At 42.8% G+C, this 16,038-nt stretch overlaps 2 protein-coding genes across 6 annotated transcripts in view; both read left to right on the forward strand.

Moving 5' to 3' along the window:
* Nucleotides 1-16,038, forward strand: part of LOC131682459 (SUN domain-containing ossification factor) — a 74,457-nt gene that overhangs the window by 40,872 nt on the left and 17,547 nt on the right. The window lies entirely within an intron of this gene.
* Nucleotides 8,597-15,459, forward strand: LOC131682458 (uncharacterized). The gene is made up of 2 exons (XM_058963933.1): nt 8,597-13,880; nt 13,963-15,459. The coding sequence occupies exon 1, from the start codon at nt 8,701-8,703 to the stop codon at nt 13,657-13,659; it is 4,959 nt and encodes a 1,652-aa protein (XP_058819916.1). The 5' UTR covers nt 8,597-8,700; the 3' UTR covers nt 13,660-13,880; nt 13,963-15,459.

The raw sequence follows: 16,038 nt of genomic DNA on the forward strand, positions 1-16,038 counted from the left end.
ATATGCTTATCTTTCATTATAGGGTTGAGCACAATGACTTTTCGAACATTGATTTTTTTTGGGACAGCCTAGTACAGAGGTATACACATACACGGTCTTCATAACAACGTTGGTTACACTAACATTCCTTTCCTTCCCCGATGGTTGCAAGGACGCGTTCGGCGATCTTATTGGCATTTCAATGTATAGAACTCGCGAAACGTGCACATAGAGAAAAGATAGCTACTCCCAGGCCCTATTCGTTGAGTCTCTATGTAATTTCGCTTGTTCTAGTCAATCACGGAATAACAACAACGAATTGTATGGCCATCACGCTAAAAAATCTTTCTCACACTTATAAAATATCTGTGGGATTTCAAATTTTGTTTCAGACTTAATCTTTCAATTGGTCGGTGTTAAGTCAGACCGGACTAAGTCGCAAAACATCAAAAAATGAGTTAATGATAGCACTGGATAAAGAATTTCTTCATCTACATTCCACTTTTACCGGATTTGAAATATGAAACAATAAACAAGAATTATGTCAAAAATTATTTTTCAATTATAATGTAAAGGATGCTGCGATTCAAACTTTAAACGCGTTTTTCTCGAAATCAATGCACTGTCACTTAGTCCGGTCTGACCTAACACCGACCAATTAGCTGTTCCTTCTATACGATAGGTCCAATTAGATTAACCAACGGCATAAATCATTCAATCGTTGCGAAGATTGCGTGATGAGTTAACAAAATCAGTTAAACTGCTGTCAACTCCAATCACACACACCTGAAATTGCACCACAACGTGCGTCGTGAAAGGCAATAGCAACATTTGAGCAGAGTACACGCTTTGCGTCCGTCTAATCGAAGCGCACATTACGTAGGAATACGAGGGTCCTCTGCGCTGTAATTCAAGTCGACACAGAAAAATGGTCATTTATATACTTTCACTTTCAAACTATTGCCATTCTTCCATACCGTCCCGTCCACGTTGGGATTAGGATAGTGAGACAGACTGGGAACAAAAAAAAAGAAATAATAAGTCCAACTGACTAAAAATAGCAACTGGTTGTTACGTTCGACTTCATATTTAGTGCTTTCGTTGCATTCCGACGGCGATCAAGGCACGGATAGCTAGCCGCGGTCTTTTGGCCAATTCGTTGGGAACGGCTTGTTAAAATGGGTGTGATTGGTAGTTTTGTTATTGGCAGACTCCAGAGGAGGTATCTGTCACCTTCACCCGGTTCAGTGTGTGCCAAACCTAGCTAAAGACGCAACGGGATGTATTGTAAAGCTTTATCTATGTTATTGCATCATTTGGGGGGAATATTGCATGATTTATTATGGACAGTTGCCATAAAATTTAGGTTTATGATTTTCTCATTTGTGCGACTATTTTGTAGTGTTTTTCTCTTTTCTTGGTTCAGTTGGCTAGAGATGACTAAATAGAGAACATTTTGAAAGGATTAGAGTCTATTCAAGTGAGGGCAATGTTATAAAGATGTACAGATCGGACAACTGAAATTGATAAAGTCATCAAACTTATCCTTTGACTATTAGTAATAGCAGCCGAATTTACATAGTAGGTAGAGTTATTGTAAATCGTTTGAGTCCAGCAGTATGGGCAAAGGGAAACTTGTCCCATGAGAGCTCTAGAAGACAAAAAAAATCACGCGAGAGAACCACTAGAAAGCAGCAATAATGAATGGTAAATAGTGCTAGTATGTGTATGTTTGGTTTGCTTTTCGACGGCTGGGACAGAATTTTTATTTGGCTATTTCAGTTGCATTTACTAAACTAATAGCCGGCTATTGTAAATAAGTTTGTGGCGCCGACGCGCCAACAGCGTTCTAGCGGTTCGCTACTTTAATCCAACCAACCAATGTAAGAAAAATGGCAATAGCCTAAGACAATTCTGATCTGGCGTTTCTAAAGTACCGAGATGAGCATAGGAACTATAGACCATTAATTCTCCCTGCAACCATCGACAGGTTTATGGTGATTGTCTTACGTGACTTCTCTTTCGTCAGTGATTAGTTTTCATAAGATATCTAGCTTATTCTCACCCTGATATGCTAATTTTTTTGTGGTGGCATAGCATTCAAAAACTATTTTTCCTTAATACGGTTGGGGTTAGGGAACATGAATAATCTGTTTTGTTTATTCTTTTCTCTCAGTGCTAGAAACTGCTTAATTTTTACCTTAAAATACTCAATACAATTATTCTAGAATATTTACAATAATCCAATAGCATGGAAAAGGTAATCGAAAACACTCTTAAATTACAGATTTGATCAGTTTTCAAAAATATTTCAGGATATAGAAGATGTATCAAAAGTTGGATTTTCACAATTAACTGAAGCTGTCCCTGGTATCACTGCTCCAGCGGAATTGCAAAACCAGTACCTTGAATAATACTTATACATGTTTGTACTTAAACGAAAGATATCAGTTATCAGTTTTGCTTGTTTTTGTAAGCAAACCTTGTTTAAACCAAGATATATAGATGTTCAAAAACGTCGTTGCTTATAAGCAATTTGGGCAAGAAGAGTTTAATAACCCTGTCCCATCAAGTTTTCGGATCAGTGTATTTTCGAAGTCTGTTTAAGGACCATCCATATTGATGTACCCTATTCAACCAAGATGTTCATGTGAATCTTTTCTTCAGGTGATTCCATAGGAAGGGTTTTAAATTCCATTAAAAATTGATAAAGTGTGGCAGTCGAGTAGTGGTAATGAGTTTAAATAGAAAATAACGAGGGTGTTTTTAATTATTTTACGTACTGTACATGCAGAAAAATCATTTGTAGTTTCAATAAAAATATAGATTTGATTCAATAAATAAAATTATTGGTCGGGAGACTTATTGAATTCAATAAAAATTATTTATTGTTTCAATAAAAAGATTTGTTGTTTTCTTTTTTGATAATTATTTTATTGAAATTAAAACTGTTTTTATTGAAAGCAAAAATTTATTGGTGTTCTAATAAAAACATGTTTTCAGTCCAAAAAGTTTGTCAGTTGAAGTAATAAACAATAAATTATTGGATTCAATAACACATATTTTTTTGTTTTTAGTAATACTTTACAATTGTTATGTGCTAGTTGTAAGATCTGTGTACGTGTTCGTCTGAGTATCTGTGACAGTTGGAGCAGGGAATGGATTCAGAATTGGCGTATACGATAGATTAGTGGGAAATATATTGCTTCGCGTGCCTTTTTTCTTTCCTAGGATTCATTGCTCACTTTTTTCCGATGTTCAATTTGAGCCTTCGATTCGATTCATTCGGGAATATCGGATTGGTTAAATTAAGGTACGATTAATTTACCGACGCATGTGAATCATCCACTCTCGGTTAGCACAGTATGACAAAATCCTAATTGAATGAAATTATCGTTAATTGTAAATAAATATCATTTGCTGGCATGTAGACGAGTTTTTTTTTTCAATTCGTTTACTTGGCACGGCTCAAGGCGTTAGCTTCACGGAGCCGTGGGTCTTTTATATATTTACACGATGTAAAAAAATAAAAATAATAAACGATTAATACTACGAGTCTATCCGATCCCGCACGCGCGACTTACCATTGCGCCGCGGAGATCCGTTTTCGTGAAGGGGAAATATTTGCATCCACGCCAACTATATCATGGGAGTCATTCCTATCTCTGTCGTCGTCGCACATGTCCGGGTCATCATCGCAGTTACTGCCTTGATGTTCACGATCAGGTGTTCTTCCTAACTTCTTTCCCTTTCGGGTCACGAGCGCGAACCCTCCGTCATTGCCAGTAGCTCCCTCATTGCTGGTGTTACCTGTTGAGTTTGTGGTACTTGACGCGGCTTTCGCAGTTGTCATTATTGCTTGAACAGCAGCCACAAATTTGGCAACTGTTTGTGGCTCAGGAAATGATATTGGAGACTGAGTGTTGACATTTCTTTCTGTAGATGAGCTTTTCTTAGCGGTTTCTGGGCAGGGTTGTCCGTAATGTACCGTTTGTTCACAGAAATGTAGACGCCTTCAAGTAGTTTGATTACATGTTGCATGTGTTCTTTTCTTCTAATCCATTTGTCTGTTTTTGTTGTACTTTTAGTAGTTTGCTTTTCCACTACTCATGTGTGTCAAAAATAATATCGATCAATTTATACACTTCTGTTTAATTTCTTCCCTTTTTCCTTATTCGGCATGTTATTGTTCCATTTAATGCAATATCTTGAATTGGTTTCACACAAACACTCACTAACACAAGCAATTGCATATTCTCTTATATACACTACCAATCTATCTCATTCCAAATGTACAAATGCTCGTGGCTTTCTCGATAACACAAACCTAACTTAGCTTTCTCGATAACACAAACGCGAATATGCAATTGCAATCATCCACACATACTTACCAGGGCATAGCAAAAAAAATTTTTTTGAGTTCTCGAAGGCCCCCCCTCTCATATTGTGACAAATGTCAAACTAAGCTCAGATGCCAAATTTCACATCATTTGGACAATTTTAGATCCCCGCCCACGTCGCTTGAAATTTTTTGAAATTGGTGCTATGGGAAAATATGGAGGAATAATACATTAAATGCGATAACGTTTGAAGTAGCAATCAGAAAATTACAATTTATACCTCTTTTGGAAGAAAATCTTCTTAGTATTTGAATGGAGAAAACACGGGAAAGTGGGGTACTGGGTCATTTTGAACCCAAAATCCCATATTTTTAATGATTTTTCTGCTCGGTGATGCAAATCATACATATTTTGTAGTTTTTCTAATATGAAAAAATCGATCGGGGCCTTTTTGACCTTTGTCCGAATACGAGGGGTTATATGGTCTTTTGTCATTCATATTAAACTTCATCATTTTCTCGTGAATATATCTCTATTATTCTTCACTCAATTTTCATAAACTATACTTGGTTGAACGTGGGAAATCCTTAGGATTACAACAAAAATAGATTCGTTACCGGGAAAATTCAGGAACATCAGTTTATCTGACATATAGTGTCGATTTCACATTTTTATCATAAAATTGCACATATTAACTCCATTTAACAACAAAATTCTTATTTAATTTACTACTTTTAGTGTAAAATATGCTTAGGGATCACATGAGAAAAGTTTCATTCCTGGAAAACTAGGGGAAGTTGAGGTATTAGGACATATAATGAAAAAATGTAATGTAATGTAGAGTAAATATCAAAAAGTTTGATGCTTCTGAATTTTTCCTATAACGTTTTTATTTTTGTTTTATTCCTCAGAATTTTACACGTTCAACAAGTCACATTTTATGAAAATTGATTGAAGAATAATAGAGATATATGCATGAGAAAATGATAAAATTTAATATGAATGACAAAAAGGCCTATAACCCCAACTTCTCGTATTCGGACTAAGATCAAAAGGGTTTCGGTCGATTTCTGAGGTTTTTTTTTACATTAGACAAACTACAAAATATGTATGATTTGCATCACGGAGCAGAAAAATCATTAAAAATGTGGGATTTTGGGTCCAAAATGACCCAGTACTCCACTTTCCCGTATTTTTCTAAAAACAAAAATATCTCCATTCAAATAAGATTATTTCCTTCCAAAAGAGGTATAAATTGTAATTTTCTGATTGCTACTTCAAAAGTTATAGCATTTAATGTATTTTTCCTTCATATTTTCCCATAGTACCAATTTCAAAAAATTTCAAGCGAAGTGGGCGGGGGTCTAAAATTGTCCAAATGATGTGAAATTTGGCATCTGAGTTTGACATTTGTCACAATATGAAGGGGGGCCTTTGGGAATTCAAAATAATTTTTTTTTGCGATGCCCTAATACTTACGCCCGCGATCTTTCCAACATTAAAAAAACTCCGGTAATTAAGTGAACGTTTTAGCACCTATAAATTTGCAAACGCGGAAGTCCGGAAGTCTATCCTCGGTCCTCATGCCTTCAGTTGGATCAATAAAAAATGACACTTTAATTCACTAAACAACACAACAACACAACACATGGCGACATGACCGGGAATTCTAGTGATATGGGGAAACTCTTCTAGTATGTGAAACGTACACTGATAATTAAGCATCAAAGTCACTGTCCGCGCTATCATTTAAGAACACTCGCGAATATGCGAAGACGCATACACGCGAAGTCGCATACACGCGACAAACACGTTATGATACAAATGCTCGAGCCCATCGCGATAATCCACGCAACCAACACCCACGATCTCGCAAACATGATAAGATAAATTTTTAAATGCGGTCTCAAGCGTGAACCTACAAACTCCTGCGCACGCGCGATCATGAATTGGTCACTTCAGGAAGTCTCTATCCTCGGTACCAACAGTCTAGGTCCATGCCTTCAATTGGACCAATTAAAAAAAAAGAAAGTTTTCATATCTACTAAACAACAAGTTCCATGGCGACATGACCGGGAACTCTAGTGGTATGGGGTAACTCACTCTCTGTCAGAATGTGATTCGTACACCGAAATCTAAATATCAGAATGACGGTCCGCGTGGACACGCGAGCACACGCGACAAACACGTTGTCGCCGATACCCCTTGTTGTGGCGCGTCACTGGTGAACCATATGTCCTATCCCTCGCTAACCTAACATCACGACCAGGCAGTGCGAGCGCTTTGACAGATGATCAACATAATTAGTCAGCAGAATTGATAGCGAAGTGACAAAAGTAATCCAACTCACGTTTTTCCGTACAATCACAGTTCTGTCGCGAGTTGTAATTAAATTAATAGTAGTTATTATACGTTGCACTATATTAGCCACACAAGTGGAAACCTAATTAAAAAGCAGAGACTAGAAAGTGAATTCAGGTATGAAATTACAAACTAATACTTACCTAGATTTATTACTTACCACTAAACCTAACCTAAACTTACCGTTAACCTTTGTAGAATACACTGGAGTATCCTTCCACTGTAAAACAGGAACCTGAAAAGATAGGGAAACACTGTAAATGTAAGCAAACACACATACAAATACTTACCAATTACCACTAATGAAATTCAATAAATTACAGCCTTTTAGCTGTGCAGTAATCAACTAAAAGAACGGTGTTTGTTCCGACTTCGGGAACATTCTAAAAGGATTTACATCCTAAGTTGGATGATTGATTGCTACCCTTGGAAGTTCCTCCAACCGATATCCTGTAACCGGGAAAAGATACACCGCCGGGAAACGAGCCAATCTATAAGGTTTGAGAGTGCATTGGTTTTGATCGTTTGAGTAGAACTGTTGACAATTAGTCCCGTCATTCAGTCGCGAGTCCCGTATAGTTTCCCAACCGGGCTGGTGTAAATTAACACAGTTGAGTTGCTCCGTTTCTCGAGATGTCAGAAGAACGTGACAATACGAAACCGGAAGGCAATGACAGGCACTGTAAAAGGTGCGACCGTGCCGATGCGGATGACGATATGGTGTGTTGCGATATGTGCGAGTCGTGGATCCATTTCCAGTGCGCCGGTGTCAGCGAATCCATTGCTGAACCGGATAGAAGTTTTAAGTGTAGCAATTGTCTGGCAGACTGGGATGGTGCGTCGAAGTCGGGTGTGTCATTCAACGAGTCATCCGTCAGCAAGAGCAGTCGAGCGTCGCAGAGGTTGCATCTCAGTTTACAACTTCTAGAAGAGCAACGGAAGCTGAAAAAGATGCGTGCGGAAGAAGAAATTAAAACCAGGAAAATGGAAGAAGCAGCCAAATTGAAGGAAATCGAAGAGGAACAGGAATACTTGAAGCAGAGATACGATTTGCTGTTGCAAATCGGCGATGAAAATGATTCGGCAAGTAGGAAAAGCGGGGTCAGTGTCAAAAAGAAGCGCGAACAGATGGAGAACTGGCTTAATAAGGGAGCACAAGTGGACGAGGTTGGTAAGTTGAAACCAACAGCGTCTGAACAGAAAGCTACCCTGTCAGTACCGGCTGTTAGCAAACAGGATCGCGTAGTAGTAGTACCAACAACAACAATCTCTGTTTCGAACAAGCTTGCTTCCTTGAATTCGGATAAGCTTCATCCTGATCCGACTATTCCAGTTCCTGGTGGGAGTGTCAGTGCTTTGACTAAATCGATGCCAGATGGTCGTATCGATGCCAGAAAAAGCGACCTCTACAGTTCCAGGAATAACAGGGGATGCAGTAGGTGGAAGTGTAGTCACGTCGGACTTCCACGCGCCGACGAGTGCTGCATCGACAATCGGGCCCATGTTGACAGTTCCTAAAGTGACTCTTGCAGGAGTTTGAAATTCTCTGGTTTGTCCTGGTACAGCACCGGTTTACTCGTACCCAGGAACGACCGTCACACTGTCGAGTGTAGCCGAGAGGGTTCCGGCGATGCCGTATGTTTCTAGTAGTTTTTATGGAAACCAGGAACAGTATCTGACTACAGTCGCGTACAGTTCGTCACAGTTGCCAACTTCGATTAATACCGATCCACTATATATCGTTCCAAAGAATCCTCTTGTCTCTTCTGCTGGCCAGTGGCAGTATGACGGTGTCGTACCACGGAATCCAATCTTAATACCAAACTCCAGAATTTCAAATAATGTAAATATACACACTGAGTATCCGAATCCGCTTCCACCGACAAGTGTTCCGTATCCCGGGCTGAGGTCGGAAATCGTACCCTCGATAGTACCACCATCTTTAGGATTCCACGGGAATGGGAACAGTCTTTCGGCCAGTGTAGGGCCAAATAGTGCGCAATTAGCAGCTCGACAAGTAATGCCACGCGAATTGCCGAGGTTTAGCGGGGATCCTCAGGATTGGCCTATGTTCCACAGTTCTTTCAAAAACACGACGGAGGTCTGCGGATATTCCGACGCTGAAAATCTAGCCAGATTACAGCGTAGTTTGGGAGGGGCAGCACTGGAAGCAGTTAGAAGTCGCTTACTCCTGCCAGCATCTGTACCCTACGTGATGGAAACGCTACATAAGCTGTATGTTAGACCAGAGATTTTAATAAGTTCTCTTCTGAAGAAGGTGAGAAATGTTCCGCCGCCAAAGTCGGATAACCTGAGCTCGATCGTTGCCTACGGATTGGCAATTCAAAATCTTGTCGATCATATCATTCTGTCTGATCAGCAAGCACATTTGTGGAATCCAATGTTGCTCCAGGAGTTGATCGATAAATTACCCACCTCACTGAAGATGCAATGGGGTACATTCAAGCAAGCGTTTGCGAACGTCAACTTGGCGACATTCAACAGTTTCATGTCGGGATTAGTAAATCTGGCTTCCGAGTTGAGTATCGATGTGAGTTCTGTCCAGAACTACCACCAGCCACAGCGAGCGGAGAAGTCAAAGCCGAAGGAGAAGCTTTTCACTCATGCGAACGAACCACCAAGCGTATCGAAGGAGTTTGCGATAAAAGGACATACGTCAAAAGCGTGCTCCTATTGTGAGGAAGACAGTCATCTGATCCTAAACTGTCCTCGCTTTAAATCATTGGACATCGGAGGCCGATGGAAGGTGATGCGGCAGAAAAACCTATGTCGACTGTGTTTAATCCCGCATAGTAAATGGCCGTGTCGTTCAAAAAAGGAATGCGGGGTAAACGGGTGTCGCGTTCGACATCATATGCTGCTGCATAGTAATCGTAGCGATACTTCCGACGGTTCAAGGTCTGGAGAGATTGTTCACCAAAATCACCATTCTACGAAATCATTTTCATTGTTCCGCTACCTGCCAGTAACACTGTACGGAGACGGGAAACAAGTAGAAACATTCGTATTCTTGGACGATGGGTCGTCATGTACACTACTCGAGGAAGGAATCGCAGCACAGTTGGGCATAGAAGGTGAACCTGATAACCTGTGGTTGAGTTGGACCGGCAAGATTAGCAGGCACGAGAAGACTTCAAAGCGAATGAGCGTGAAAATATCCGGTAATGGACATAGGGAAACGTTTCAACTAGCCAACGTACGCACGGTGCGGGAATTAGGCCTTCCAAGTCAAACGTTGGACTATACAGAGCTGTCGAATACGTACCCGCATCTTCAAGGCCTTCCTGTGGCCAGTTACACCGATGCAAAGCCCGGTATGATCATCGGACTTGAACATGTACGGTTGTTAACAAGTTTGAAGACCCGTGAAGGCAGCAGCAACGAACCAGTAGCAGCTAAGACTCGGCTTGGTTGGTGCGTGTACGGGAGAAATAACGGAACTGAAGGTTCAATTGAACAAGTGCACGTCCATACTTGCGGAGAGATAACGAATAGCGACCTACACGATTCAATGCGAAAGTTCTTCGCAGTTGAAGATGCTGCTTCCGTGCAGCAGTTGGAATCCGAGGAGGACAAGCGAGCACGCAGTATTCTTGAGGCAACTACGGTACGAAAGGGAAGTCGAATGGAGACGGGTTTGCTTTGGCGAAAAGAAGACGTGAACTTCCCGGATAGCTACCAAATGGCGATCAGCCGTTTGAAAGGTTTGGAGAAACGACTGGCGAAAGATCCCGAGCTGCGTAAGAAAGTCAACGAGCAAATTGAGAGCTACGAACAGAAGCAGTACGTCTGCAAAGTATCATCGGCAGAGATGGCGAACGCAAACCCTCGGCGAGTGTGGTACCTCCCGTTAGGGGTGGTGACGAATCCCAAGAAACCAAACAAAATCCGACTGGTGTGGGATGCGGCCGCGAAGGCTTGTGGAGTTGCTTTCAACGACATGCTTCTCAAGGGCCCGGATCTACTCGTATCGCTAGTGAACGTCTTGTTGCGATTCAGGGAAGGCAAGATAGCAGTATGCTCCGATATCCGAGAGATGTTCCTGAGAATTCTTATCCGGGAGGAAGACAAGTGGTCACAGTGCTTTGTATGGCGTAGCTGTCCGTCGGATGAAGTTCAGATATACACAATCAACGTCGCTATGTTCGGGGCAACCAGTTCCCCGTGCACGGCTCAGTTCGTGAAGAACAAAAATGCTCTCGAATACGCGCAATCATACCCCAGAGCGGTAAACGCAATCATCTACAACCATTACGTGGATGATTTCCTTGACAGTGTCAACTCGGTAGAAGAAGCAGTACAGCTTGTCAAACAAGTGCAGTTTATCCACGCAGCAGCGGGGTTCGAATTCGGCAAAATTATGTCCAACTCGCAGGAGGTTCTTGATCGTCTTGGGGAAACTAGTTCGCCGGACAGTAAGTCACTAGTATTGGACAACGATCACACGTATGAGCGCGTCTTAGGTGTAGTGTGGGTTCCATCAGCGGATCACTTCACCTTCGACCGATATGGGGTCGTAGGCGTTTTGGGCAGTGACCAAACAGTTCCAACGAAGAGACAGGTGCTACGAATCGTGATGAAGCTGTACGACCCTTTGGGATTTGTGGCGCATTTCGTAGTACAGGGAAAAATCTTAATGCAAGAGATTTGGAGAACGGGAACAAATTGGGACGAGCCCATATCAGAGCAACTGTATGATCTGTGGAGTAGGTGGATCGAGCTGTACGAGACGATTGATGAAGTGCAAGTACCGCGTTGCTTCTTCGAGAATTCTACAACGCCAGAGGTGGACGAAATCGAGATTCACGTGTTCACGGATGCTAGCGTAGCGGCATGCGCGTGTGTAGTGTATCTGAGGATGGCAAACAGCGGCGGTAGTTGGTGTTCGCTAGTAGCAGCAAAAACTAAAGTCGCACCACTTCGTGCGCTCTCCATCCCGCGCTTGGAGCTACAAGCTGCTATGATGGGAGCACGATTGCTGCACAACGTTTGTTCGGCACTCACTCTCAACATACATAAACGCTACCTGTGGACGGACTCCAGTACAGTTCTGGCGTGGCTTCGCTCGGACAGTCGCCGATATCACCAGTTCGTCTCGTTCCGAGTCGGAGAAATTCTTTCACTCACCAGCGTAGATGAGTGGCACCACGTACCTTCGAAGCTAAACGTAGCGGATGATGCCACCAAGTGGAATTCAGGACCATCGTTTGATCCGAATAGTCGCTGGTTTCAAGGCGGGTTCCTACGAAATGCGAAAGACCAGTGGCCAAAGCAATCAAACAAGGTAGATGAAGTAGATGCGTCAATCGAAGAAATACAAATGGTAGCTGTACATCTGACGTCGGAGGAGATCGTGGACATCGAACGCTTTTCAAATTGGAATCGTTTAGTTCGAACGATGGCCTACGTTCATCGGGCGATAAGAAGCTGGAAGCAGATTGGGAATAGTAAACACCGAAGACAAAATCCAGATCAAGAGGATTTCGTAAAGGCAGAAGAAACCCTTTGGCGTCAGGCTCAATCGCAGGCATACAGTGAAGAGATTCATCAACTAAAAATCGATGGCAGCGTTGACAAACGGAGTTCACTGCGTTCGCTGCTCCCTTTTTCCGACGAGCACGGAGTCATGCGGGTACGAGGTCGGATTGGAAACGCGCCGCATATTCCGTACGCGGCAAAGTATCCCGTAGTATTGCCGAGGGAACATCGCATAACTTTTCTTCTGGTGAATTACTACCACCAACGGTTCCTTCACGCCAACGGAGAAACTGTGTACAACGAACTACGCCAGAAGTTTTACATTCCGGAGCTTCGAATGCTAATACGTAAAGTTGGCAGGAGTTGTCAGTACTGTAAGGTACAGAAAGCTGTTCCAGTGCCGCCGCAGATGGCGCCACTTCCGAAGGAACGCCTAACCCCATTCGTCCGGCCGTTCACGTACGTTGGCGTCGACTACATGGGGCCCTTCGAAGTCAAAGTCGGCCGCAGTCTGGTGAAAAGATGGATCTGCTTGTTTACCTGTCTTACGGTACGGGCGGTTCATCTGGAGCTAGCACACAGTCTTTCAACATCGTCCTGCGTGATGGCCTTTAGGAGATTCGTGGCCCGACGGGGTGCGCCGCTGGAGGTTTTCTCCGATAATGGCACTAACTTTGTCGGAGCCAATCGCCAGCTGTCGGAAGAAAAACAGAAACTTCAAGAGATCGTCGTAGACTGCGCCAACACATTCACCAACGCACACACTCAGTGGCACTTCAACGTTCCTGCAGCCCCGCACATGGGGGTACCCTGGGAGCGCATGGTCAAGTCAGTGAAAGTCGCAATGAAAGCTGTTTCTGACAGTCCCCGGCATCCTAGCGACGAAGTATTAGAAACGATCATGCTGGAGGCCGAAGGTATTGTGGATTCGCGACCGTTAACCTATGTTCCCCTGGAAGCTGCAGATCAGGAGGCACTCACACCAAACCACTTCCTGTTACATGGGTCGAACGGAATCAAGCAACCAGCAAGCGAACCTGCGATCACAGGAAACGTTCTTCGGGACAGCTGGAAGCTGGCCCAGCACATTGGAAACGAATTCTGGCGAAGGTGGATCCGGGAATATCTCCCAATGTTGACACGGCGGGTGAAATGGTTCGATACCGTGAAGCCCCTGGAACCTGGCGATCTAGTCGTCATAGTCGACGAACATGCGAGGAACCGCTGGGAACGAGGACGCATCCTGGAAACCTTCCCGGATAAGTCCGGACAGGTGAGACGCGCAACAGTACAGACTAATAGAGGTGTGTTCGAGAGACCTGCTGTAAAGCTCGCTGTTCTGGACGTCGTAAGCTGTAACCAGAAGTCGGATGAAGCCGCTGCGGGACCGGTAATGGTTCACGGGTCGGGGGATGTCGCCGATACCCCTTGTTGTGGCGCGTCACTGGTGAACCATATGTCCTATCCCTCGCTAACCTAACATCACGACCAGGCAGTGCGAGCGCTTTGACAGATGATCAACATGATTAGTCAGCAGAATTGATAGCGAAGTGACAAAAGTAATCCAACTCACGTTTTTCCGTACAATCACAGTTCTGTCGCGAGTTGTAATTAAATTAATAGTAGTTATTATACGTTGCACTATATTAGCCACACAAGTGGAAACCTAATTAAAAAGCAGAGACTAGAAAGTGAATTCAGGTATGAAATTACAAACTAATACTTACCTAGATTTATTACTTACCACTAAAACCTAACCTAAACTTACCGTTAACCTTTGTAGAATACACTGGAGTATCCTTCCACTGTAAAACAGGAACCTGAAAAGATAGGGAAACACTGTAAATGTAAGCAAACACACATACAAATACTTACCAATTACCACTAATGAAATTCAATAAATTACAGCCTTTTAGCTGTGCAGTAATCAACTAAAAGAACGGTGTTTGTTCCGACTTCGGGAACACACGTCAATATACGAAGGCTTGAGCCCTTCGCGATCATCTAACTTAACACTCCGGTAAAAAGGTGAACGTTATAGTACTTACAAAGTTACAAACGCCGTCTCAATCGCGAACCTGCAGACGTTCGTGTGCGCGTGATTATGTCGGGAAATCTTTACCCTACGTCTTAGCAACTTAGGTGAATACATTCAGCTGGACCAATAAAAAAATGAAGCTCAGATCCACTAGACAACACGTTCCATGGTGACATTACTGGGAACTCTAAAGATATGGAATAACCCACTTTCTTCTTGAATCTGAACTGTACACCAAAAATTAAGCATCAAATTCAAGGTCTGCGCGCGATCATTTAAGAACACTCGCGAATATGCGAAAGACACACGGTTATAAAATCGCATTTTAACGCGAAGTTATTTCAACTCCCCCGCGATCGAACAAGTGTACGTACAAATGCTCGAGCCCTTCACGATGATACACGCGATCGCGAAGTCCCTACGCCCGTACATATCTGAACCGTACAATGAATATAACTTTCAGAGTCACAGCCCGCTGCAATTGGCCTTAAGTAGTATTTTAGTGGGCTACATTGCCTGGCTCGTCTGCAATTGTAGTGAGTGATTCTGACTTTCGAGAACCTTGCTCTACAACTGCAGTAGGACAACCCTCGAAAAAATAGAAGTTTCAAGTTCGAATTCGATTTTTTGATGCCGGATGTCTACTGTGCGTGGGGTATCGGAATCCGATGTCGTTCCGAAGGGGGTATCTATTTTTGAGTCGATTTTTTGGCTTGTGGGTCAGCATCAGGCTTGTTATTTGCTCACACAATGTGCCACAAAGAGCGAAATACACCGATTAAAAATAGAGCAGCACAAAAACACTGCGATGTGCAGAACGACCGCTCAAAGAGAAACTTGAGAACGAAAAAGAGTAAGATTTCGGTCAAAGAGTCACCTTGAGGAGCCACTTTTTTGTGCCTCCCCTCAGGTAGGAAGGCGAATCAAACTACAAATCAGATAAAGTTTGATCGGAAGAACGTTTTAAAAATGTTTTTTGGTTGCCTTCTCTACTTACGTGCGTGTGGGACCAAGATACACAATAAAGAGCCTCTTTATTTCTACTCTTTGTGACGTGCAGCCATGGAGTAGAATACACGTGTGGGAGCAACACGCATCGGAGTGAAGAAGTTTATTGTGAAAGAGAAGAGCGGTGGTTCGCATGAAAAGTGCAAAGAGCTTTTGTTAATCTTCTCTTTATTTGCTCTGAGGTGCATAACATCCCTGGTCAGCATGCGACTTGAGTTTCGAGGTGCGGCTATTTCTTCCCCCTCGGCAAATGCGTAACTTTGGGGAGTTGTATTTCCGAACATTCCTCCGATATTTTTTGGGTTCCAGAGTTGCTATTTTTTTGTCTTCGAGATGGCACTGGGTTTCGACATTTTATGCATTTCTAGACCGTTTGGCGTGAGGTGCGTATTATATTTCTAGTGATTTCTCGCGGGTGGGTATTATTGGCTTCGATCGCTTTGCTGTGCTCCTTGATTGTGTCCGATTTGGCTTGAGTTTCGCAAAGTGGCTCGAGGGATGCTCTAGCTTTTGTGGTTAGTCCGTTTAGAAAATACAGGAAGATCATTCTTAACGGTACCCTATTGTACCTCCCGCGATATCGCCTCGCCTAAAAATGCCTCTGACGATTTAGTCAACGTGTTAGAACCTACGAATTTACAAAAGCGATATCAAATGCGAATATACAAAAATTAATTATCACACGATCGCGAATCGATTGTGTCCAGAAACATCAAACCTGGGCACACACCGTCATTTGCACCACCATAAAATTAATAAACAAAAAATTGCATATTTGAATCTCGGTCGCGCGAACATGCAGACCTAGATGTT

Source organism: Topomyia yanbarensis, chromosome 2 (genome assembly GCF_030247195.1).
Source record: "Topomyia yanbarensis strain Yona2022 chromosome 2, ASM3024719v1, whole genome shotgun sequence".
Lineage (NCBI taxonomy): Eukaryota > Metazoa > Arthropoda > Insecta > Diptera > Culicidae > Topomyia > Topomyia yanbarensis.